Source organism: Electrophorus electricus, chromosome 9 (genome assembly GCF_013358815.1).
Source record: "Electrophorus electricus isolate fEleEle1 chromosome 9, fEleEle1.pri, whole genome shotgun sequence".
Taxonomy (NCBI): domain Eukaryota; kingdom Metazoa; phylum Chordata; class Actinopteri; order Gymnotiformes; family Gymnotidae; genus Electrophorus; species Electrophorus electricus.
This window is the reverse complement of record NC_049543.1, coordinates 4105589-4130000: the sequence shown is the minus strand read 5'-3', so window position 1 is coordinate 4130000 and position 24412 is coordinate 4105589. Positions and strand designations below refer to the sequence as shown.

The following is a 24412-nucleotide window of genomic DNA, read 5'->3' as shown; positions in this document are numbered from 1 at the left end:
GTGTGTTGGCCACTGTTTCTAGTTACTGACAGCGAGGGGCTTATCTGTGTGTTGGCCAGTGTTTCTAGTTACTGACAGCGAGGGGCTTATCTGTGTGTTGGCCAGTGTTTCTAGTTACTGACAGCGAGGGGCTTACCTGTGTGTTGGTCAGTGTTTCTAGTTTCTGACAGCGAGGGGCTTATCTGTGTGTTGGCCAGTGTTTCTAGTTACTGACAGCGAGGCGCTTATCTGTGTGTTGGCCAGTGTTTCTAGTTTCTGACAGCGAGGGGCTTATCTGTGTGTTGGTCAGTGTTTCTAGTTTCTGACAGCGAGGGGCTTATCTGTGTGTTGGCCAGTGTTTCTAGTTTCTGACAGCGAGGGGCTTATCTGTGTGTTGGCCAGTGTTTCTAGTTACTGACAGCGAGGGGCTTACCTGTGTGTTGGTCAGTGTTTCTAGTTTCTGACAGCGAGGGGCTTATCTGTGTGTTGGCCAGTGTTTCTAGTTTCTGACAGCGAGGGGCTTATCTGTGTGTTGGCCAGTGTTTCTAGTTACTGACAGCGAGGCGCTTATCTGTGTGTGGGCCAGTGTTTCTAGTTTCTGACAGCGAGGGGCTTATCTGTGTGTTGGCCAGTGTTTCTAGTTACTGACAGCGAGGGGCTTATCTGTGTGTTGGCCAGTGTTTCTAGTTTCTGACAGCGAGGGGCTTATCTGTGTGTTGGCCAGTGTTTCTAGTTACTGACAGCGAGGGGCTTATCTGTGTGTTGGTCAGTGTTTCCAGTTACTAATGACTGCGTGCACACGTGCACAGACTACATGACCAGGCGTGTTTTTCCCAGTGATCGTTCCTGTCTTGACTCTCTCCTGCCGTGCTGGCAGCTTACAGTCTCATGTCCACCTCTCCTTCTTCTGTCCTGCTGTCTAAAGTCACAGCTGCACTCAGATCATTAGGTGACATTTCTCTGTTTTTGCTATTGAAATGTAATGGCTTTGTGAAAATAGATAGAAACTGATTCACAACTTATATTCCGAGACCAGTTTTGCAATATATTTTCTTTACAATGCAAGACTAGTTGGACGAGTGTTTTTGTGCTTAAAAATTTAATTGCAAGTTAATTTTAAAATATTAAGATTGTAATAATGTGAAGGCGTGTGTGTGTGTGTGTGTGTGTGTGTGTGTGTGTGTGTGTAAGCACATGTCTGGGTGTGAATGGAGTTAGACACAGACTGTAAAGCCAGTGGCAGCTAGGATGTCCTTGGTCCAGAGGCAAGAATTAGTGTGTGTCAGTAATTTCAACATATTGACCCTCTAGCAGCATATCCTCTGTAAGCAACACAGCCTAAGAATGAATCGTATTACGTGCACATTACAGAACCGTACTGACCTTGTCCTGCTTATAGTGGTCAGTGTACTGCAGGGGCTGCGAGGAGCTTCTGACGTCTCAGAGCGCCCTCATTACAATACCTCACTGAAGCGTGTGTGCGTGTGTTTGTGCGTGCGCATGTGTGTGGTGTTGTGTGTGTGTGTGTGTGTGTGTGTGTGTGTGTGTGTGTGTGTGTGTGTGTGTGCTGAATAAGGGGAATCACTGGTGCGGTTCTCCTTACCCACACTCCCCCGCCCAACATTCTCAACCAGCTGATGAAGCTGCCAGTGCACTTCCTATACTAAGCGCGCATGCGTGGTATGTGTGTGTGTGTTTGTGTGTGTGTGTGTGCGTGTGCGTGCGTGTGTGTGTGGTGCGGAGAGGAGAGGTGAGGAAGAGGTGTGATGAAGAGCGGAGGATGCTGGGAGCCAGACACGGTGCGTGCCTTATGCAGCTCTGGCTGCCTGCGTCGCCTTGGCAACACCCAACCCATATACCACGCGCACGCCAGCGGCCGAGGAAGAGGAGACCGAGCCTCGTCCTTATCCGCACACGCTCCGGCTCTAGTTCCAGCGCTGGTTCCAGTCCGCTCCAACTCATTCTGTCAGTTCTTCAGTTTCACCTGCCTCCGAGGTAGCGGCTTCCTCCTGTCCTCCTCTCATTCATTCTTTCTCTATTTCTTTCCATCTCTCTTTCTATCTTTGTCTCCGTTTAGTTCAGTTCAGTAGTCTTTACTGGCATTACTATATTTAGATACAGTACTGCCAGACCCTCATTGAAATGACCTCTCTCTCTCTCTCTTTCTCTCTCTCTCTCTCTCTCTCTCTCTCTGTCCTCGCTCTCTCTCTCTCCCCCCGCTGTTGTGTTCATCCTGCCGTGTTGTGTTTTCTCTCTTTCTCTCTCTCTCTCTCTCTCTGAGGTGTTGTGTTCTCTTTCTCTCTTTCTCTCTTCCTGAGGCTTTTTCTCTTTCCCCATCTCCGTCGCTCCCTCACACAAGTGTTTTGTGTGTGTGTGTGTGTGATTTGCAGCATCCCCTCACTTCCTCCTCACCCTACCATCATTTCATGGGTGTGACTGCTGTTTCTAGGCTCTGACTGAGGTGGACTCTAACTCATTACTCCCTAATGCGCTTGCTTTATACATCTAGCTTTCACTTTAATTTTCTTTATCTCTTCTGGCGTTCTAACCTGTTCCTTCTTAGTAGATTTCATCACATATATAATTGCTTGTCATTTCAATTAGCTGTTTCGAAATTTCGAAAGCTGTTGGCTTTTTTTTTAAACTTTGTTGAAAACTATGTATGTAAATGTATGCAAATAAGTGATAGAGCTGCTATCCATGGTGATCTGGTAATTGTGCAGTACTTCATTACAGAAATTAACCCAGACTAGGTTGTGGGCAAAAGTGTGTTTTTCTGGGTCACAAAGCCCTACTATTTAATTTATTACTAGTAAAGTATAAATGAAAAAAAATTTTAAGCATAAAGTTCTGTGTAGGTGTTGGCATGGAAATGCCACAGCACTGATATGTCATGTGTTCTTAGCTGGTCATGTGTCAATTAGGCTCTCAGTAGTGCAGTTAGAAATTTTTTACATAGTATAAATAAACTGCAGGAAGCATTTTGCCGGTCCCTCGTCCTTGGATGTTGCTGTGTGTCCCTGCCGCAGAACCCCTGACTCCTTACCATGAGTTGGCTACAAGCCGCCTGTAAAAGTTGGCTCTTAAAAACAAACGTACAACAGCAAGCCTAAATTTGCCCTGCGTTCACAGTGACAGGATCTGTTACAGCAGCAGTGTGACACTCGCAGTGAGTTGCTTTCTCTGAGATCCGGTGATGTGCAGTGATGGGAAGCATGGCGACCGTTGACTAAGGGAGCGGTCCAAAAGAATGCGCGTGGCAGGAAGTGGCATAAAGCTGACCAAAGCTGTACTTTATGCAGATGAGAAGTGAAGTGAGGTAGCAACAACCGATGGGCGTGAGAAGGGTGGGATTACAGTCTATATGTGCTCTCTACTTGCACTTAAATAATACTTTTAATTACTCAGCCTTATTTTTTATATCAGATGTTTGGTCCTTTCAAAGGTGGTGGATAAATACTTTTATAAATTGTATATCATTCCAATAGGTCTTTTCTTGCAAATATTTTTTGGTTAAATGCATGTACTGTCTGCATGTTAGCTAGGTAAGCTAGTTTATTGAGGCAGCCAATTTAGAGGGGAAGTGCAGAATCTGTGCTGCATTTTGCCTTCACGGAGTTAGTTATGAATACTCATGTAGCAGTTCAAGCACAGTACCTGTGAACACCCTATAAGAGTTCAGCCGCATTACCTGTGAACACTGTATAACAGCAAATATTCCACTATCATTACACATTCACAGGTAATGCGCTTGAAGTCATGTGACTGTAGATTAAAGTTGAACTAAAACATTTCAGCATGCGCTGCTTCATAGCACATGACAGCAGTGTGACAACCTTTCTAGACAATTGAGGGAAAATGCTTGTAAATACTGTATCTCTTTCTCATATGCTATGAATGAATTCAAATATTTGCACAGTGAGTGAAAGTGTCAGGTTGTGTTGTGAAGTACACCGCCTCTGATGACACTCGCAAGACTTGGCCATTGTGTATTTGTATAAGGAACTTCAGAACTGAGTCTGAGTGTTTGCTTTTCTGATGAAAACACACTTTACTTGTCCACTCTATAAACAGCATGTCACACACAACATAGTACATTGTCGACATTAGTCTTTGCAATGTTACCAATAAGGGCATGCATTATAAAGAAATAGCTGTAACATATAAGATACGCTGTGTGCTGTAGTATGTATACATTGCAAAGACAATTATTATAAGGTTAGACAGAGAAATACTAAATACTAACATGCACATAAAACACTATGTAACACATAAATAAACACTATTGCATTTAACACACAGATAAATACCCCTACAATAAAGTTTAGGCAAATAAACATTAATGCTCTAAGAAATAAGAATTTTTTTGTTGGGTGGAACATGCAGGCGGATTGCAGTGCTGGTATATCTCAGTGCAGGTGGATGGTGAATTGTATTTCTGCCCTTTTGACTCATAAACATTCAGCATGAAAACACAAGGCAGCCTGTCCAGCAGAAGACAGGCAACTTCAGCGTCACTCTGAAAAACATTTGTCCTTTATCAGCAGTTTTCATCAGGCCACACCAGTGTTCATCCTTGTTTTCTGCCATTTTCAGCATGAAAAGACAAGTTTATTTATAGAGCACTTCATACGCAGACCTTTGGATTATCAGATGGAGTTTGATCTTAGTACTGGGTTGTTGTTTTTTTTGTTGGTCCAAATTTAAAAATGGGAAAGGTACAAGGGAATGGGAATGTGAAGGGAATGGGAATGTGAAGGGAATGGGAATGTGAAGGGAATGGGAATGTGAAGGGGAATGTGTGATTCTAACTACTGGACCCAAACTGGTGCACCAAAACTGGTGCCAGTTGCAAATCATCTTTTACGTTTTTATAATGTTCATGTTTTATAATGTTTATAATGTTTTGGAGGGTGTGACCATTGTTTAGGCTTTATGTATTTCAGCCTCCTCTTGTGCTAAATGCTGGCTTTTACTTTCTTTTATTTATAGTAGTATTCATTTTATGGAATTTTACACTAAGACATATGATGTGAGGGTGTTTATTCTTTCGAATGTCTTCACTCTCTTTATGTCAACACAAATGTTAATGAGATACTAACATTCTTGCACCATCACTGCCAGATTTCACTCTGAGAGAGCAGGTTTCAGGACTAAACTAATTCATTTGTTTAAAAAAAAACAGCGCTTCAGTGAGTTCCCATCATTCACTTAAAGTGCTGATTCAAAGAGCTGGCACATCCAGTCTCCTTCTCCCTCTCCCTCCCTCTCTCCCTCCCTCTCTCCCTCCCTCTCTCCTTCTCCCCATTTCTCTTGTTCTTCCTCTCTATTGTGCCAGTAATTGTATGCCAGCTGCCTGTATGGATGAATAGGCAGGATAATATGAGTCATACTCAACATTTCTGCTCACATATTTTCTTACTAAAGATTTTTTTTCAATGATGCTACAAATAGATAGTGCTTATAATTGTCTGAGATGTTGTTTCTATGGCAACTATTTTCCCCATGTAACCTAGTGGTATGAATTTTGGTAGGAGGTGTCTGGGGTTGTTTGTGTCTGTGGATCACGTGTTGGATGTGGGTGTGCGTGTGTGTTCATGTGCAACTTCGTCTGTTCTTAATGTTATTTATGGAGGGCAGAATGAGTGAAACTTTTTTCAAAAAAAACCCCAAAAAACCCTGATGTGTACACACACACACACACACACACACACACACACACACACACACATATGCACACACAAAGACAGATATACAAACAAACATGCTCACATATACCTGCATACACAGTCTTGGGTCGATAAACATAAGTACTCTATCCGATGCCCACTGAGTTTAAATTGCTGTGGTGTACCTTACTGAAATGTAATTAAGTGTAGTAGCGTGTTTGACAGTAAGTGTTTGAGTGTGGTAGAGTGTGTTTGACAATAAGCGCTTGAGTGTGGTAGTGTTTTTGACAGTAAGTGTTTGAGTGTGGTAGAGTGTGTTTAACAGTAAGACATACATTGTGGTGTACCATATTTAAAAGCCTTTTTAAGGCTCAATGAAAACATCACAATTATTCAGGGAGGTCAGCCAACTCTACTCAACATCTATAAATTTTAGCCACACAGAAAAAGGTTGAGGGGTATGCCTGGCTGACTAAAGGTGCAGCATACATGCTACTTTTGTTTTTTGAATTGTGGTCGCATTTTTTTTATTTTTAGGAGCTGCATTTTGGAATCCAAATAATTCTTTAAGGTATTGCAAGAGGGGCTCCCCCTTTATGTACCACATGAGTTTGATATAGAGAACTGGAAAATGTCAGTGGCCTTAGCTACGTGCAGCGAAATGTCATCTAATTTTTGTTTCTGTTACAGGCAAAGAATATGCAGCAAAGGTTGTTTTAGATAGTAAATGTGTGAGTATGGTAGAATAAAAGTGTTTTAGATAGTAAATGTGGTAGAATAAGTATTAGACATTAAGCATTTGAATGTGGTAAAGTGTGTTTTAGACGGTAAACATTTGTGTTATATACGTAGTTTCTGTAAGAAGAAATTGAGTGACGATAAGCCTTTGAGTGTTTTAGACAGTATGCAAATGATTGGAATTGTGAGAAATGTGATAGGCAATGCATGTAAATTTGATAGCATGTGAAAAATAATTTGATAGTGAACAAATAAAAGCTTGATAGTGTGTGTAAAAAGCTTGACAGCAGCATGTGAGTATGACTGTGTGTAAGAGAGTTAGATGGTCATGGTTTCTGACTGGCTTATAACCTTGACATTTACATGAACGTTTATGGCATTTAGCAGATGCTCTTATCCAGTTAAAGTGACTTATTAAAGTGACTAGTTCACTACTCAGAAAAGTGTCCTTAGGTAGCACAAACTGGTTAGAGTCCAAACAAACCCTTAAGTGAGATACTGCCAGAGTCAGTGCTGAAACCCAGATTGAGAGAAACATCAGAATCTTGTGCTGTAGGATTATAGAGTACAAGGCAATTCCCAACTTCTGATTTGCTTATGGTGGTAAAGTGCCCCCACCCACCTTCAAAACCGTCGGTGGTTAAACAAAGTTATTTGACGCAGCAGCTATGGCTGTTATCCTGATGAGAACATACTTGCACGAGTGTGCACAGACATACACACACGCGTCTCTTATACAGCCCTGGTGTGCTCTGTTCCAGTTAAAGCCTGACTCCTCTCACAGTAGCTGCTCAGTTTGTCTTCACTTATCCACTGTCTCCTTTTTGCCATTATGTGAGATGTATTCACTCAACCAATGTTGTTTGTTTGTTTGTTGTTGTGCAGGATAAACAGTGAACTCATACCCGCTCTTCCTGATTCTTTTGCTGAGTATGTTGGTGGTGGGCAATGGTGTACAGTTTGTGTGTTCATGTCGGGTTTCTGTGGAATATTTCTAAACTTTGTGCCATTTTACTGGAGTAGATTTTTTTCTGTTCTCTCTTTTGAAATCTGTTGACTGCCCTTATGCCTATTTAATCAATGTGTGTGTGTGTGTGTGTGTGTCCCTGTGTGTGTGTGTGTGTCTGTGTGTGTGTGTCTGTGTGTGTCCCTGTGTGTGTGTGTGTGTGTCCCTGTGTGTGTGTGTCCCTGTGTGTGTGTATGTGCACATGTGTGTATTGTCTTGCTAGGACTGACATCACCTGCATTACCTTTGTCTGTCTGTTTGTCTGTCTGTCTGTCTGTTTGTCTGTCTGTCTGTCTGTCTGTCTGTCTGTCTGTCTGTCTGTCTGTTTGTCTGTCTGTCTGTCTCTCCCCCCATGTGTGTGAAATCTCTTCAGTAAATCGACACCTTCCTTTGTCAGCAGTCCTGTTCTTTAACAGAAGCATAATTTCACACCCACAGAAGAGATGGAGCAGAGTCATGGGTTTAGTTTCTCTAAGACACAGCTGTGTGAAGTTGTGCAACATGGCTGCAGCAGAAAGGCTACTCTGGGTCACAGAACATGTGCACATACGCACACACACACAGGGACACACACACACACACACACATACATGCACACACACACATATACACAATCTGTCAGTGGTAGGATTTAATGATTTGGCAACATTGTCTGGGTCAGGTGGAAAGAGAGAGATTTAGCAACCCTTGTGGAGTAGCACAAGAGAGGTTTTGAAAAGCCTCTCTAGAGGAGCACTAAAACAGTTTTTTTAGGGTAAAACAAGGAAGAGGACTTGGCAACCTCAGAGGGCTGTAGAACTGGGAAGGTTTAGAGCGATGTGTGCGCATATGTATGTGCGCGTATGTGTGTGTATCCTCCCTGTGCCTACCATATATATATATATATATATATATATATATATATATATATATATATATATATATATATATATATATATATATATATATAATTTTTTCTTCTTTACACCTATCATTTTCTATCTCTCTCTGTTTTCCATGCGTGTATGTAGATGACTCGGGAGAGGAGGAGCCAACATCCCGCTCGGACCGCAGTGAACTGCAGGGGGCGCTGAAGACCTTGGCGAGTAAGCTGGATGACCTGTGCACGTGCAACGACCTGATAGCGAAGCACGGAGCCGCGCTGCAGCGCTCGCTCAGTGAGCTCGAGGCCCTGCGTGTGCTCGTGGAGGGCGGGGAGAAGATCAAGGCTGTGAACGAGAGAGCCACGCTTTTCCGCATCACGTCCAATGCTATGATCAATGTGAGTAACTCACCTGTACAGCACTGCGGAGTAACACACCTGTCTAAACCCACAGCACTGTGTAGACAGAGTAACACACCTGTCTGAACTCACTGCACAACAACGCCAGAGTAACACACCTGTCTGAACCCACCACACTTTGCAGTTCATATCTCCTCTGATATGGTGAGCTACACACTGACCAAATAAACTTCCTGGATTCTTTAGCCCCAGACCTGCAGCAGTGCACCCTGGTTGATCAGTCAGATCTATCAATTAGTCAGTTGATCAGTCAGCCAGCTGATCAGTCAGTTGATCAGTCAGTTGATCAATCAAGCTTGAGCCAGTAGTGTCGTAGGTGGGTGTCTGACCTTTGGTGATGAGCTACGTGGTTGCACCTTCCTACCGTAGCAATGTGAAGGTAGTTTGGGAGTTTGACTGTGGGATGGATTCTAGGTTCTGGGAATTCTTCATCTCCTCATGCCCAGTTCACACTGCACAAGTTTAGCCCTGATTTTCCGCCCCACAAAAAGCAACAGACAGGGGGGGGGCTGTATCTTTAGATTATATTCAAAAAATGTAATTCTATTATTTTTCAGAGAAAACAGCAATAATCTCGTGGCAAGGTGTCATGTAATTCTCTGTGTCATGCCTTTCCTGATAAAACGTAGTTTGGGTGCCAGAAAGACTGGCTGGACAATGAAATATCTTGTGTGTTACCCCCTGTTACCCCCTGCCGAGAAGCCGTGCAGTGTGCAAACCACAACGACTTAAAGAATCTTGATTACAAGATAGCGAGTTGTGTAATGTTAACAGTACAGCGATCTGACTACTTTGAAAGTCGTGTAGTGTGTCCGTGGCTTAATGCATTGTGGGGCTCCAGCCAATGCCGTGACTAATACCGAGGGAGATTTTAGTGGCTGTAGTTTTGCTCCTCTGATTAATGCCACAGTTTCCGTTTAAAATGGCGATGCTGGATTAATCTGATTAGCGTTTCTCATTAGAGACTGATGGAGGTTGAGGTGGTTATTAATGTAAGCAGAATGCTTTGGTCACTTTGGTATAGTTGTGCTTGGTGTAAAGGTGGAGTGGGTTTTCCGTCAGGCCACTGCTGTGAAGGGTGTCTGTGTGGTTAAGCTCCAACTGGATCCCCTTCTTGCGATGAGCACCTGGAATTATCTGATGTTCTGAAAGATGGGGATTGCCATCACTCTGTGTTTTTGTGTGAGACAGAAGGAGTGGATGGAAGTCAGAGGTGTGTGTGTGTGTGTGTGTGTGTGTGGGTGGGTGTGTGAGAGAGAGAGAGAGAGAGAGAGAGAGAGAGAGAGAGAGAGAGAGAGATTATGATCTGCTCTGAGCAGAAGTCTCCACCAGCCATAAGAAACAGATTCTCTTCTGAGCTTCTCTACAAGCAAATGTGTTTTTCTATGTAATGATGCACCAGACAAATCCACTTCAAATAAGAATATAATTCAATTTCTAAATAATTTATAATTACTGTTTTTATTTTGCTCTTGCATTATCCAGTAATCTACTACTCTGATGGCCCCAGATATCACGAGGACACTGCTAGCACAGTCTTGTCATCTAAAGCCCACCTCCTCTCTCTTTAAGACCCTGCACACTGTGTAGATGATTAATAGTACTTGTACAGTTGAGCTGGGCAGAGTTAGATAGCTATATATTTTAGGGAATTGGGGAATATATTGAGGGATTTATATATTTAGGGGATTGGGGAATATATTGTCATTTTTCTATGTAATCTGTGTTGTATTTATTGTGTTATTTGGTTATGTATTTACCTGTACTGCGACTACAGATAAAAACGAGCTGGTTAGCCAACTCTGGTGCAAAACACTTATTATTTCTTTTTTTAAATGTTTTGTACAAACTAAACATGTGCACATGTGAAATCTAAATTAAACATGAAATCACATCTGGGTGTGCCATTAGTAATGTACGTACTGAATTGTTCTGTCAGAAACATCATTTAGTCCTTACCCTAATGGTGGATTTTTAGCCAAGTCATAGAGGACTGGTGCCAGTCCAAGACTTGCTTTCAGCCCCCTGATCTTTTTCACATTCTGTGTTATACCTTGGAATAAACATTTTCCAGTCGAAAACTGGGATAACTAGGTTGTTTACCGTTAGACTAACACATACAATTCAACAATTTCATTGTGAAAAATACTTTATTTCGACACTATAACTTGACTTCACATTTCAGTACTATGGCTATTTTGTGTAGATTTATGACGTATATTTCAAGTTCATTTAAATTCCAGGTTGTAGCATATCAAAACTGAAATAGTTCAAGGGTGTGACTTATATACTCTTATACAGCACTGTACAGACACAGTAACACACCTGTCTAAACCCACCACCCTCTATATACCCTTATACAGCACTGTACAGACACAGTAACACACCTGTCTAAACCCACCACCCTCTATATACCCTTATACAGCACTGTACAGACACAGTAACACACCTGTCTAAACCCACCACCCTCTATATACCCTTATACAGCACTGTACAGATACAGTAACACACCTGTCTAAACCCACCACCCTCTATATACCCTTATACAGCACTGTACAGACACAGTAACACACCTGTCTAAACCCACCACCCTCTATATACCCTTATACAGCACTGTACAGACACAGTAACACACCTGTCTAAACCCACCACCCTCTATATACCCTTATACAGCACTGTACAGATACAGTAACACACCCGTCTAAACCCACCACCCTCTATATACCCTTATACAGCACTGTACAGACACAGTAACACACCCGTCTAAACCCACCACCCTCTATATACAGCACTGTACAGACACAGTAACACACCCGTCTAAACCCACCACCCTCTATATACAGCACTGTACAGACACAGTAACACACCCGTCTAAACCCACCACCCTCTATATACCCTTATACAGCACTGTACAGACACAGTAACACACCCGTCTAAACCCACCACCCTCTATATACCCTTATACAGCACTGTACAGACACAGTAACACACCCGTCTAAACCCACCACCCTCTATATACCCTTATACAGCACTGTACAGACACAGTAACACACCCGTCTAAACCCACCACCCTCTATATACCCTTATACAGCACTGTACAGACACAGTAACACACCCGTCTAAACCCACCACCCTCTATATACCCTTATACAGCACTGTACAGACACAGTAACACACCCGTCTAAACCCACCACCCTCTATATACCCTTATACAGCACTGTACAGACACAGTAACACACCCGTCTAAACCCACCACCCTCTATATACCCTTATACAGCACTGTACAGACACAGTAACACACCCGTCTAAACCCACCACCCTCTATATACCCTTATACAGCACTGTACAGACACAGTAACACACCCGTCTAAACCCACCACCCTCTATATACCCTTATACAGCACTGTACAGACACAGTAACACACCCGTCTAAACCCACCACCCTCTATATACCCTTATACAGCACTGTACAGACACAGTAACACACCCGTCTAAACCCACCACCCTCTATATACCCTTATACAGCACTGTACAGACACAGTAACACACCTGTCTACACACACAACATTCTGATATACTCTTATATGGATTTTATACTGAAGAAAGGGAACTGGAATTGGATTAGGGCTCGCGGGTTGGAACTTGCCGCAGGCCGACGCTATAAGCTCGGTGTCTGAAGCGGAGTGGAGAGACGGGATAAGTGCATGCTGTGTTTGTGAGTCCGTGGGCTGGAATATGATACCCCATCCCAGAGTTACTCAGATTGGTAGAGTGATTACTGTAATTATTATGTCATCTTTCTCAGAACGTTTTAGAACGTCACACTTTGTGAGCTTTACAGACATGCATATTATTGTGACTCAGTGATTGGTCAGTGTACTCCCAGTGCACTTAATAGAGATGACTGGGCCATGAAAAATAGCAATTGCACAATTGCACATAACTAATTACAGACACCAAAGACACCAAAGTAAGAGATTCATGTACTGTCAGTTTTTCAGATCTAAAATAGCCCCTGTACACACGTTGTGCACGCACACACACACACACACACACACACACACACACACACACACACACACACACACACACACACACACACACATACACACATACTTACTTCCTTTATCTGCTGTGAAGTCACGAGCAGTCTGGCTCTCATTTGTATTTCTCAGCAGTAAAATGTGGAAGAAGGTGTTTGAGCATTTGATTGCATGTGAGTTCACAGTGACCATAACTCTCATGTGCTACTAACATTCCACTGACTGCTGAAGAAACCCTGCAGCCCTCAGCATATCAATGCAGAAGGTTAGTTGAGCTTAGGGGCTTTGGGTGAGTGAGTCATTTGTTGCATTGTTTTCTTTATAATCCCTTTGTTAAATGCTTACAATAATATTTAGTATTTTACAATTATTATTTGCATTTAAAAATAATTAAGAATAAATTATACTTTCACTCAGGAATTGCTGTCATTCTGTAAGCTCTCTTCATTAGTTATGTGAAAACACATAACTGAAATGTGTGTGTCAGTGCAGAAATTAAAAGTAATTTTAAGGCTTTTGTGGGTTTGCTTTGCATCAGTTCGTATGGTTTGGTAATTGTAATTGTGTCCAGTCTGCAGAATTAAACCTGAAATGATTATAGTCAGGATTTGTGTTAACCTGAATCACCACCACCAGGATGTTAGCAGGGTGATGGGGAAGGATGGGGTAGAGTCTGACCTGGACGTCGGTTAGAGACCGAACGAGGCGGAAGGCTGGGATGTGAAATGAAGAGAGCATGTAAAAAATGGACCTCCTAAAAGAACCAGTACATGTGTAGACAGTGCTGGTTGTGGTACAGACTGTATGTGTGCAGGCAGGCCAGCCGTGACTGTTCTGTAGTGTACAGAGGTCAGAGCGCATCGCTAACACCAGCACATGTGGCCAAACCGATGCTGAACTGTGGTTTTCAGCATGCTGTGACCCAGAGTAACCTCAGCAACTCGATTGCTCAATTCTGTGAGTGAGTCTGTGTGTGAGTGAGGGAGTGTCTGCGTGGTGAAACCAACTGTAACCTCTGTACTATAGCTAAACTGCATAAACAAAGCCACAAATACGGTTATTTCTTGCGTGTGCCTTGCATGTTGGTGTGTGTGTGTGTGTGTGTGTGTGTGTGTGTGTGTGTGTGTGTGTGTGTGTGTGTGTGTGTGTGTATGATGACCTTGTCATCAAATGAATGAATCTGTGCACTTCTGCTTCCATGCGCTCGTCCGTCTGCTGCTCCGGTGATCAGCCCTGCAGTAGAAACACTGCTGATGGAACAGCAGGACAGAGTACAACATACAATCACCATCCACGTTAGAATGTCAGAGGAAGCTCTACGCTCGATGTCCGTGTGCATGCGAGCGTGTGCGAGCACTCTTGCGTGCTTCTAGAAGAAAAGTGACAGACCTAAGTAAAGGATATTACACTGTTAACCTTAAGAAGAGAAAAGCACTAAGGAGGGTGCATACCAGGAGTTCCTCCCTAGATTATCCCAAGGGAACCGTAGGTCTGAACTGTAGGTCTGGTTGTGTTGCATGACGTGCCTGTATTACGGAGTCTTGGTTGGGAGCCAGTCTTGTTCAAAGACTTCAGTTCACAGAGCCTCACACTAGTCCCGCTCACACTCACACTAGTGTCTCGCACTCCGACATTACTCACGCTCGCGCCCTCATCGCCTCCCTGCTCTCGGATGACAGCCCGTGTTCCCTCTCCTCAGGCATGCCGTGATTTCCTGCAGCTGGCCGAGAGTCACAGCCGGCGCTGGCAGCGGGTCCTGCAGCACGAGCGTGACCAGCGCACACACCTGGAGGAGACCATAGAGCAGCTGGCCAAGCAGCACAACAACCTCGAGAGGGCGTGGAGGAAGGCTCCCTCCCTCGCGCCCGACACACACCCTCCGCTCACACGGGTGAGCCGCGCCTCCTGGGCAAGCTGCCTCTTGACCGTTTTGTGACACCCTCTCGTCAAACAGCGTATATTATTTTTCTGATCGTCTTCAGCGTGTCAGTTGGCGGGTGGTCATGAATAATATTTTTAGCCTTTCTCCTCTCTCCCTCCCCGCCTTCCCTCCCTTTCTCTCTCTCCTCTCTCTCTCTCTCTCTCTCTCTCATTTTCTTTCTGTGTGGCAGTTTGGAAAATCTCTGTTCTCCAGGGTTTCCCATTTGGAACCATGGAATAGTCCTGCACTGTAGCTTTAATGTGTGTTCACTGTTTTTCTTGCTTCAACAAGCTTCTTCGGCCAGAGGCCTCGTTTCCTCGTAGTTGAGTTGAGTGACCTGAGTGAGTTGTGTGGGACCAGTGAAAACACTGTAATGTGTAATGTAGGAGCAGGACTGGGAAACAACCTTCTGATGTTTCTCAGTGTTTCTGAATGTTCTGTAGTGTTTGGGTTGTAGTGTAGTGTTTGGATTGTAATGTAGTGTTTGGGTTGCAATGTAGTGTTTGGGTTGGGTTGTACTGTAGTGCAGTGTTTAGGTTGTACTGTAGTGTTTAGGTTGTACTGTAGTGTTTTGGTGGTAATGTAGTGTTTGGGTTGTGGTGTAATGCAGTGTTTGGGTTGTACTGTAGTGTTTGAGTTGTGTGCTCTCTGCAGTAGTGAGTGTGCAGTCCAGTAAAGAGGATCCCAGTGATGAAGACGAGGGTACGGAATATTTTGATGCCATGGAAGATTCACCTGCCTTTATCACAGTGACAGCTACAGAACCCTCACAGCACAGGTCAGCAATCTTACACACACACACACACACACACACACACACACACACACACACACACACACACACACACACACACACACACACACACACGTCTCATCTATTCACATGCATGTGTTGACTGTCTATGCTTACATCAGCACCAGTGAGACCTAGGTTATGCTTAACTTTAACACCACAATTCCCTTCTTGTCCTGTAGAGGGTGCAACTTAATTTTTTTACTACATTTGGCTGCTGCCTCCTTGGGGTCACCACAGAGGATCAAGTCCTGTGTGTGTGTGTGTGTGTGTGTGTGTGTGTGTGTGTGTGTGTGTGTGTGTGTGTGTGTGTGCCTTGCAGGCATTCTCAGAGTAATCTAAGTGGTGCCAGTAGTGGACACCCCAGTGACTGGAACCTAGACGATCATGTAAGTGTCAAAGCTACCCTTTACTGCTGATCTGAGACCAGTTTAGCAGTAATTGCTCATAATCCCAGGGATGTGGGATTGGTTATCTAGATTTCAGTACTGTATTCAGGAAGGGCAGATTCATACTTAGAGAGGTAGATGGTGTTTAATGTTCGTACTGATACCTACCGATGTGCGGCTTAGCTAGAGGGAAGCAAGCATGGAATGATCTCTCCCTCTCTCTCCCTCTCTCTCTCTCTCACACACACACACACACACACACACACACACACATTGATAACATTGATATTCTAACTTCTAATCCTGTCCTTCTGTTGTCTGTTCTTTATTTCGCCATCCCTCATCCTTAGTCCACTCTGAGTTATAATAATATGACAGGAAAGGAGGTGCAGTCATGCAGGAAGAGGAGGAGCCAAATCCCGTCCAAGCCCAACTATTCGCTGAACCTGTGGAGCATCATGAAGAACTGTATCGGAAAAGAACTCTCCAAGATTCCCATGCCTGTGAGAACGCACACATTTTACACACACAAACACACACACCCCGTCACATTGTACACATACATACACACACACACATACACACACACACACACACACACACACACACACACACTCACACGCGCACACACACGCACCCCCCGCCACATTACACACATACACAGAAACACATACACATGCACTCTGCCACATTACAGACACACACACACACAGCCCACCACGTTACACATGCACACACACACACACACACCACACACACACACGCAAACACCCACTCACACCCCGCCACGTTACACACACACACACACACCCACTCACACCCCACCATGTTACACACATATACACACACCTTGCCCCATTACACACATACAGACACCTTACACAGATACACACACTCTGCATTGTTACACACATACATGGATCTCACTGGTACACACATACACACACCTGCCTAGAATGAGGAAGAAAAGCATATTTCAGAGTCTCTCTCCCTCCCTCCCTCCCTCTCTCCCTCTCCCTCCCTCCCTCTCTCCCTCCCTCTCTCCCACCCTCCCTCCCTCTCCTCCCTGTCCCTCCCTCTTCTCTCCTCTCTCCCTCCCTCCCTCTCTCTCCCTCCCTCTCTCCCTCTCTCCCTCCCTCTCTCCCTCTCTCCTCCCTCCCTCCCTCTCTTCCTCTCTCCCTCCCTCCCTCCCTCCCTCTCTCCCTCTCTCCCTCTCTCTCCCCCTCTCCCAGGTAAACTTTAATGAGCCGCTGTCTATGCTGCAGCGTCTGACTGAGGACCTGGAGTACAGCGATCTCCTGGACAAGGCAGCCGGCTGTGAGAGCTCGCTGGAGCAGATATGTCTGGTGGCGGCCTTCTCTGTGTCTTCGTACTCCACCACGGTGCACCGCACGGCCAAGCCCTTCAACCCGCTGCTGGGAGAGACATTCGAGCTGGACCGCCTGGACGAGTGCGGCTACCGCTCACTCTGCGAGCAGGTTACTGAGCACACACCTGCTCTGCCGTGCCAGCTTCAACAGGCACACAGTGCCCCCCCCCGTGGCGTCTCTTCATTTGTCTCTATGGTTTGATCAAGGATCAGTAGTAAAATTGAAGTTGAAGTTTGAGTTTAATTGGAGTTCAATTTGAGTTAAAGTTAAAGGTGAATTAAAGCTTCAGTAGTGGTTACCGTGTAAGTGATGTCATTTATGTAATAGCTACGTAATATTGCTTTGGTGATGTTTTTGTATTTATTTTAGAATGCTTTATGTTATATTAAAGAACATGACAGGTAACATTTGGCTGCTCTACAGGTGAGTCACCATCCTCCAGCGGCTGCCCATCACGTGATGTCACAGAGAGGCTGGACCCTGTGGCAGGAAATCACCATCGCTAGCAAGTTCCGGGGCAAATACCTGTCCATCATGCCCCTGGGTGAGAGCTAGAATGCCCTCCGCCACACAGGCTGGACGGCATGCTTTAGGCAGTCAGCATGTGTTTAGTTTTTAGTGGTACACAGTGTGTGTTCAGTGTTTAGTGTTACACATAATGTGTTCAGCATTTACCGGTACACGGCATGTGTTTGGTGTTTAGTGCTACACGGCATGTGTTCGGTATTTACGGGTACACGGCGTGTGTTTGGTGTTCAGCGCTACACGGCATGTGTTCGGTATTTACCGGTACACGGCGTGTGTTTGGTGTTTAGTGCTACACGGCATGCGTTCAGTATTTACCGGTACACGGCGTGTGTTTGGTGTTTAGTGCTACACGGCATGCGTTCGGTATTTACCGGTACACGGCGTGTGTTTGGTGTTTAGCGCTACACGGCATGCGTTCAGTATTTACCGGTACACGGCGTGTGTTTGGTGTTTAAAGCGCAGGCAGACCCTCTTGCGCTACCAGTCCCACTCCCAGTCTGGCTTTCATGTGTGAAACACCACACACCTCTCATGGGCCTTTTCACTCACCAGTTCAGTTAACTGTTGCTTTGACTGAGGCCTTACGACTGTGTTTGTTTTATTTGAGAACATTTCATTCGTGAAAACAAAAGAAATTATAAGTACAATAAAATAAAATAAATAACTCGATTTAAAAAAAAGGTTTGCTGTTTTGTCATCTCCACACCACCCCCTGGGTCTCTGTAGGTACCATTCATCTTCAGTTCCACAGAAGTGGGAACCACTATGTGTGGCGTAAGGTGACTTCAACCGTGCACAACATTATCGTGGGCAAGTTGTGGATCGACCAGGTGTGTTCCCTCTCCTCACTACCATGCTGGTAAACTACAACTTATCACCGAGTCACACTTCTGTAAAACTGTAAGACTTTTTATATATTCTACAAAATCCATTTCAGCATGACTGTTTGAATGTTTGTGTTGTTTCTCTCTCTTCCTCAGTCAGGGGACATTGACATCATAAACCACACTACCAAAGAGACGTGTCAGCTAAAATTTTATCCCTATAGCTACTTCTCCAGGGAGGTCCCGCGTAAGGTGAGGTCACCCTGAATCGCAGCGGTGTGTGGCTGAGCTGAGTACCAGTAAAACAATCGGGCAATTTTGCCATTTATTTTATTGGTCTAAAATTCTTGCGTTTCTTGTCTTTCTCTGTCTCCATGGCATCGTCTAGGTGACGGGCGTGGTGGCAGACGGTGAGGGCCAGGCACACTACATCCTGTCGGGCACATGGGACGAGAGGATGGAGAGTGCAAAGATCGTCCAGAGGAACCGTGGCAACAGCGGCACAGAGGGCAAGCAGAAAACGATCTACCAAACGCTCGCTCCTAGACTGTTGTGGAAGAAATGCCCACTCCCGTACGCACGGAGATGTGAAAACGCGCACGCACACACACACACACACCACACACACCACACACACACACACACCACACACACACACAGCGTTCCTCAGCTCTTTTTAAAAAGCTCTGCTGTTTCTTTGCAGAATGACTAGAAATATATACCACACAATTATGTTTTCACAAGCAAACATGACTTATCATTTCATCTCTCGCTTTTGCTTCATCTTTCTCCTTCTACTCTTCTACACCTTTTCATTTCTCCCCATTTCTCTCACCTCTTTCTTGCCATCCCTTTTTCTCTCCCTTTCCATCCTCCGCCCCGCACCCACCCCCTCCGTCTCTCCCCGCCTCTCAGAGAAAACGCCGAGAACATGTACTACTTCTCGTCCCTGGCTCTGTCGCTGAACGAGGAGGAGGTGGGAGTTAGCTTGACGGACAGCCGGCGGCGGCCCGATCAGCGAATGATGGAGGAAGGCCGCTGGGACGAGGCCAACGCGGAGAAACAGAGACTTGAGGAGAAACAGAGGGCTGTGAGGAGAGGAGGGAGGCTGAAGCCTCTAAAGCTCTTGATGAAGGTGAAAGAGAGGATAGGAAGGAAGGAGACAGAGGAGAGAGAAAGAGAAGATAACCGGGCAGAGAGACTCCCCACAATGCAAAGTGTTCTAGCTAATTATATATGCCTAAGGGAACTCACCAGCTATTGCCCAGACCCTAATGAACTACCCTAATGAACTACCCTAATGAACTACCCTAATGCCCAGATAGACAGTCCCTAATGATTAAGCTCCAACAACCAGACCCTATCAACCAAACGGGTCATGAGTTGAACTGAGTGTGTTGGTAGAGGGTTAACACTAACAATGCTCTGTGTGTGTGTGTGTGTGTGTGTGTGTGTGTGTGTGTGTGTGTGTGTGTGTGTGTGCGTGTCACTCTGCTGCAGGGCGGAGCTATGAAGGCTACCACCCGCTGTGGTTCCACCAGAGGACAGATCCTGTTACTGGGGAAACAAGCTTTGTATATAAAGGGGCTTACTGGGAGGCTAAGGAGAGGCAAGACTGGAGCATGTGCCCTGACATCTTCTAAACGGCTTTTACTGAACCCAGAAGGACAACACAAAGTGAAACAAAAAAAGGTGGAGATTTTCCCTGACACTCACAGGGGTGTAAAGCCACACCTCAGGAGACTACAGCTACCAGAGAACGTCACGTGTGTCCATGTTTTTGTGCTCCTGAATGCACGCCCTATCCCATACTCTCCTAACAGCTGTGTGTTTGTGTGTCTGTGTGTGTGTGTGCACGCGCAGGAGTGAAGTACACACATCTACCAAACCCAAATCCCAAATCAGGTGCTCTTTCTTCTATAGCCTTCTGAAAGCACTCCTCTCCTTCTGGCCTGTCTTCCTCTCTCTCTCTCTTTCTCTCTCTCTCTCTCTCTTTCTGTCAGACCATCCCCTTACACCACCTCTTCCTCTTTGCCTCTCCCTATACTGGAAGATACTGGAAGAACTCCAATAGGATAGCGATCCCAGTTAGCACTTGTGCATTACTGGGAAAAATCTAAATCGGTCATTACAATTTGTGCAGTTGATATGGTCGCATATAGGCTGTTCTGTCTTTAGAATGTGTATATTGAGACTAACATCTTTTTTATGTACTTTACATATTTAATACACCAGGTATCTCAATGGAAAGTCCAAACCTGCAGACATTTAAGCTGTTAGAGAGAGTGAGACACACACTAGCACTCTGAGATGAGCAGCACAAGGCCATAGAGCTCTGTGCACGTATCATACATCACAAAAGAGAGACATTTCCAGCCCCCCCCCCCCCAAAAAAAAAAAATCTATAACAAAAACTCTTCTAACAGGTTCATTCTGATATGGGGAGATCAGTCTTCTGGTACTTAACGACATTCTACAGTTTTCTCTTCTGTGTGATTGTAGCAGGAAAATCAACTGAATTGAACATCCCACCACCGGGTGGCGGTACTGCACATCTGCCCTTATTGAGGAGCTGAAATAAGAAACATGCAGGACTCAAGTTTGTCTGTTTTTTTCTGTGATGTTACCATGTTTCCCCTTTGAAGACATCTGTGCCTATAAACATCTTCCAACATGGCTATCGTGCTCCACACTCATCTCAACTACCTTTGGAAATACTCAGATTAAATAGTATTTAAAAAAACATACTACAGCCAAAAAGACAAAACAGGATCTTTGTGTGTCTGGAAACGTCTGAGTGAACTACAGTACATGTTCCCTCGTTTAAACACCTCCCGTATCTCAGTACTGATGGCCTGGGGTAAAATGTTCTTTTTCTGTGTCTGAAGCACATAATCTTGTAGGGTTTAAGGCTGAAGTCTGCACTGTGTAGGTGTTGTATGACCCAAAACTTCGAATCTATGTTTTCTAATTGCTGTCAAGAATGTAGGTATACAGGGTATAACCTTACCACCCATCTGGACACTTGTGTGGCTATTTTGTAATAACAAAGGTAACCAGAAAAGTTATATAGTTATAATTAACTGAAGAGATGTGTAATAACTCTAATTTACACTGTTTTGCTCAAATCTGGAGTTTTCAGGACATAATCAGACATTTCATGTAAAGTAAATGTCCTCTTATCCAAGTTCGAGCTAGATGGAGGTTTTAATTTTTGACAAGCATCAGTAGTTTGATTTGAAATTTTAATATTTTATATTAAAAGCTATTTGCTCACACATTTGGAGACTACCCTTTATTAAAGTGAGCTTGACTGTGCCTGCTGCATTAGCGTGCCTGCTGCATGTGAGGGATGTTCGTGTGGTGGTGTGGTTTTGATGAGGGGTGGTGCCTCAGGTCACAGGACAGACTGCACGGCACTGTAACTGTGATGAAGAGAACCCCCGAATCAACTGCTGTAGGTAGAGTTCACTGAGAAGCAGTGAGTGGGGGCAGTGATGTCATAAAAAAAAAAAAAAAAAAAAAAACACTATCAGAGGAAAACTGACACAGAACAGTGGGAAAACCCATAATGTGGTTCTCAACACCACACATGGTGCACAGTTCCATACTTAACTATCAGTGGTATCCCCCAACATTTTATGAGTTGGATCAGGTGGGAAATTGGTGCAGTGTGTTCATGTTTGTTTCAGTCTTCATTCTCAAGGACCTAAGCACAACAGACTTGTACAGCAGGCTAAAGCACATCATTTTGTTGGTCCTACATCCGATCGCTCCCTTACATCAAAGCATAGTTTGAAGTTGGATCCACTCATTTAATAGACATGAGCACATCCAGCAACGATCACACACTCACCAAAGTCTCCCTTAGGAACACTATCATTGCACCTGCCTTCACCTTCTACATGCATAGATACATTTGCCTTACAGGTGCATTTCAGACTTGAGAGATTGTGGATGTCGTCATGCACAATTTGTCATCAGCCAACCTCTAACCCTACCGCTGGTTAGTCTGAGCACAGAATCCCAGCTGAGTGGGTGGCGCCTGAGTGGCAGACCCCACACAGCACCCCAACAAAAGTGCCGTAGTAGTGGCAGGGTGGCGTGTGTATTAGGATTGGCTAGGCTGCATAAGGAGTTCTTGATCTTTGTGTGGTGTATTAGACTTGTACAACATTTGTATGAGTGGTTTATATAGATCATCAAACCATGTAAATTCAACTGGTTAAAAAAATTCTTAGATGAAATGGAAGTGTAATAAGTATTGATTTGTAATGTCATCTGAAGCGTCATGTTTCAGCGAAGTGGGAGCAAACTCCAATGACAAAGCTGCAGACCCTGTGGAGAGACACATGTCAGTAACACACAAGCTCCTCTGTGAGATTCTCACAAAATTCCAGTACAGCCTCAAACCTTTCATCATCCTACTACTCATTTCAGTCATCCATTCCTTATTCAAAGTCTTAGCACATTGTTGACTCTGAGTTCTTCTGAAAACTTGTCAATTTTTCTGAATATATCATTGACACCACACCCCCAAAGGTCTGTATGCAAAATGGACTTGCATATGAATATTGATTTAGAATGCTTGAACAATAAATATAAATATACCTCATAAGGAATATTAACAATTCTAAAATACAGCCTAAAACTGAGATAGCTGAATAATTTGTGTTCATCCTAAAACAGAGCTGAGCCATTACCATTCACATTCCTCCTACGGTTTATGACCATATACACAGTGCTGGAAAATCCTGCCTCCTCTTTCTCATGTGCGTCTGTCAGCAAGGATGAGGGACAATGATCCTAGCTAGTGAAAATGCATATAATAGAATCACAGTATTAGGCTAACATACTGCATAGTGTTAGATTAACCTACTGTATAGTATCAGATTAACATACTGCATAGTGTTAGATTAACCTACTGTATAGTATCAGATTAACATACTGCATAGTGTTAGATTAAACTACTGTATAGTATCAGATTAACATACTGCATAGTGTTAGATTAACCTACTGTATAGTATCAGATTAACATACTGCATAGTGTTAGATTAAACTACTGTATAGTATCAGATTAACATACTGCATAGTGTTAGATTAACCTACTGTATAGTATCAGATTAACATACTGTATAGTGTTAGATTAACATACTGTATAGTATCAGATTAACATACTGTATAGTGTTAGATTAACATACTGAATAATATTAGATTAACCTACTGTATAGTATCAGATTAATATACTGTATAGTATCAGATTAACCTGTATAGTATCAGATTAATATACTGTATAGAATCTGATTAACATACTGTATAGTGGTAGATTAATATACTGTATAGTATCATATTAACATACTGTATAGTGTTAGATTAACATACTGTATAGTATCATATTAACATTGTATAATATCAGATTAACATACTGATTTGATTTGTAGAAGAGCTTTGGAAAGCAAAACTTAAGACTTCTAAAGCTGAAGCCAATATGGCAAATTTTTATTTAATGTAATGATAAATTGTGTTTAATAAAAGCAAAACAATAAAAGTAGCTCTGTTAATCATGTTTCATATACACATACATACCTACATACATACATACATACATACATATAGAAACAGATCGTTTTGGACAGAGGTCCTTCATCAGCTGTGCAAGCAAAGCAAATCTTTTAAGATTTCCAACACTTAAAAACAAACAAACAAACACATACACACACACACACACACACACACACATCAGCAATGGCACCACACTGTTTCTCACCGTTTACGGATTCATAGCTAAGATCACGTGAGGGCACCTGTTGCCAGGTGTTTAAAGAGTTATACAACACCCGGTGTAAGTGTCCTGGAGTAGAGTTTTCTCA

The 24412-nt window shown here is 43.8% G+C and overlaps 1 protein-coding gene across 1 annotated transcript in view; it reads left to right on the top strand.

The window, feature by feature from the left end:
* The window catches only part of si:ch211-106a19.1 (uncharacterized protein LOC561797 homolog), a 42078-nt gene extending 21804 nt beyond the window's left edge, over positions 1–20274 (top strand). The window contains 13 exon segments of the mRNA XM_035529901.1: positions 8403–8653; positions 14417–14615; positions 15296–15416; positions 15754–15820; positions 16171–16323; positions 17053–17298; positions 17614–17734; positions 18445–18548; positions 18699–18794; positions 18931–19115; positions 19458–19636; positions 19639–19677; positions 20043–20274. Coding sequence (XP_035385794.1) covers positions 8403–8653; positions 14417–14615; positions 15296–15416; positions 15754–15820; positions 16171–16323; positions 17053–17298; positions 17614–17734; positions 18445–18548; positions 18699–18794; positions 18931–19115; positions 19458–19636; positions 19639–19677; positions 20043–20185 — 1904 coding nt within the window. The 3' untranslated portion in view covers positions 20186–20274.
* Positions 20275–24412: the final 4138 nt, after the last annotated feature.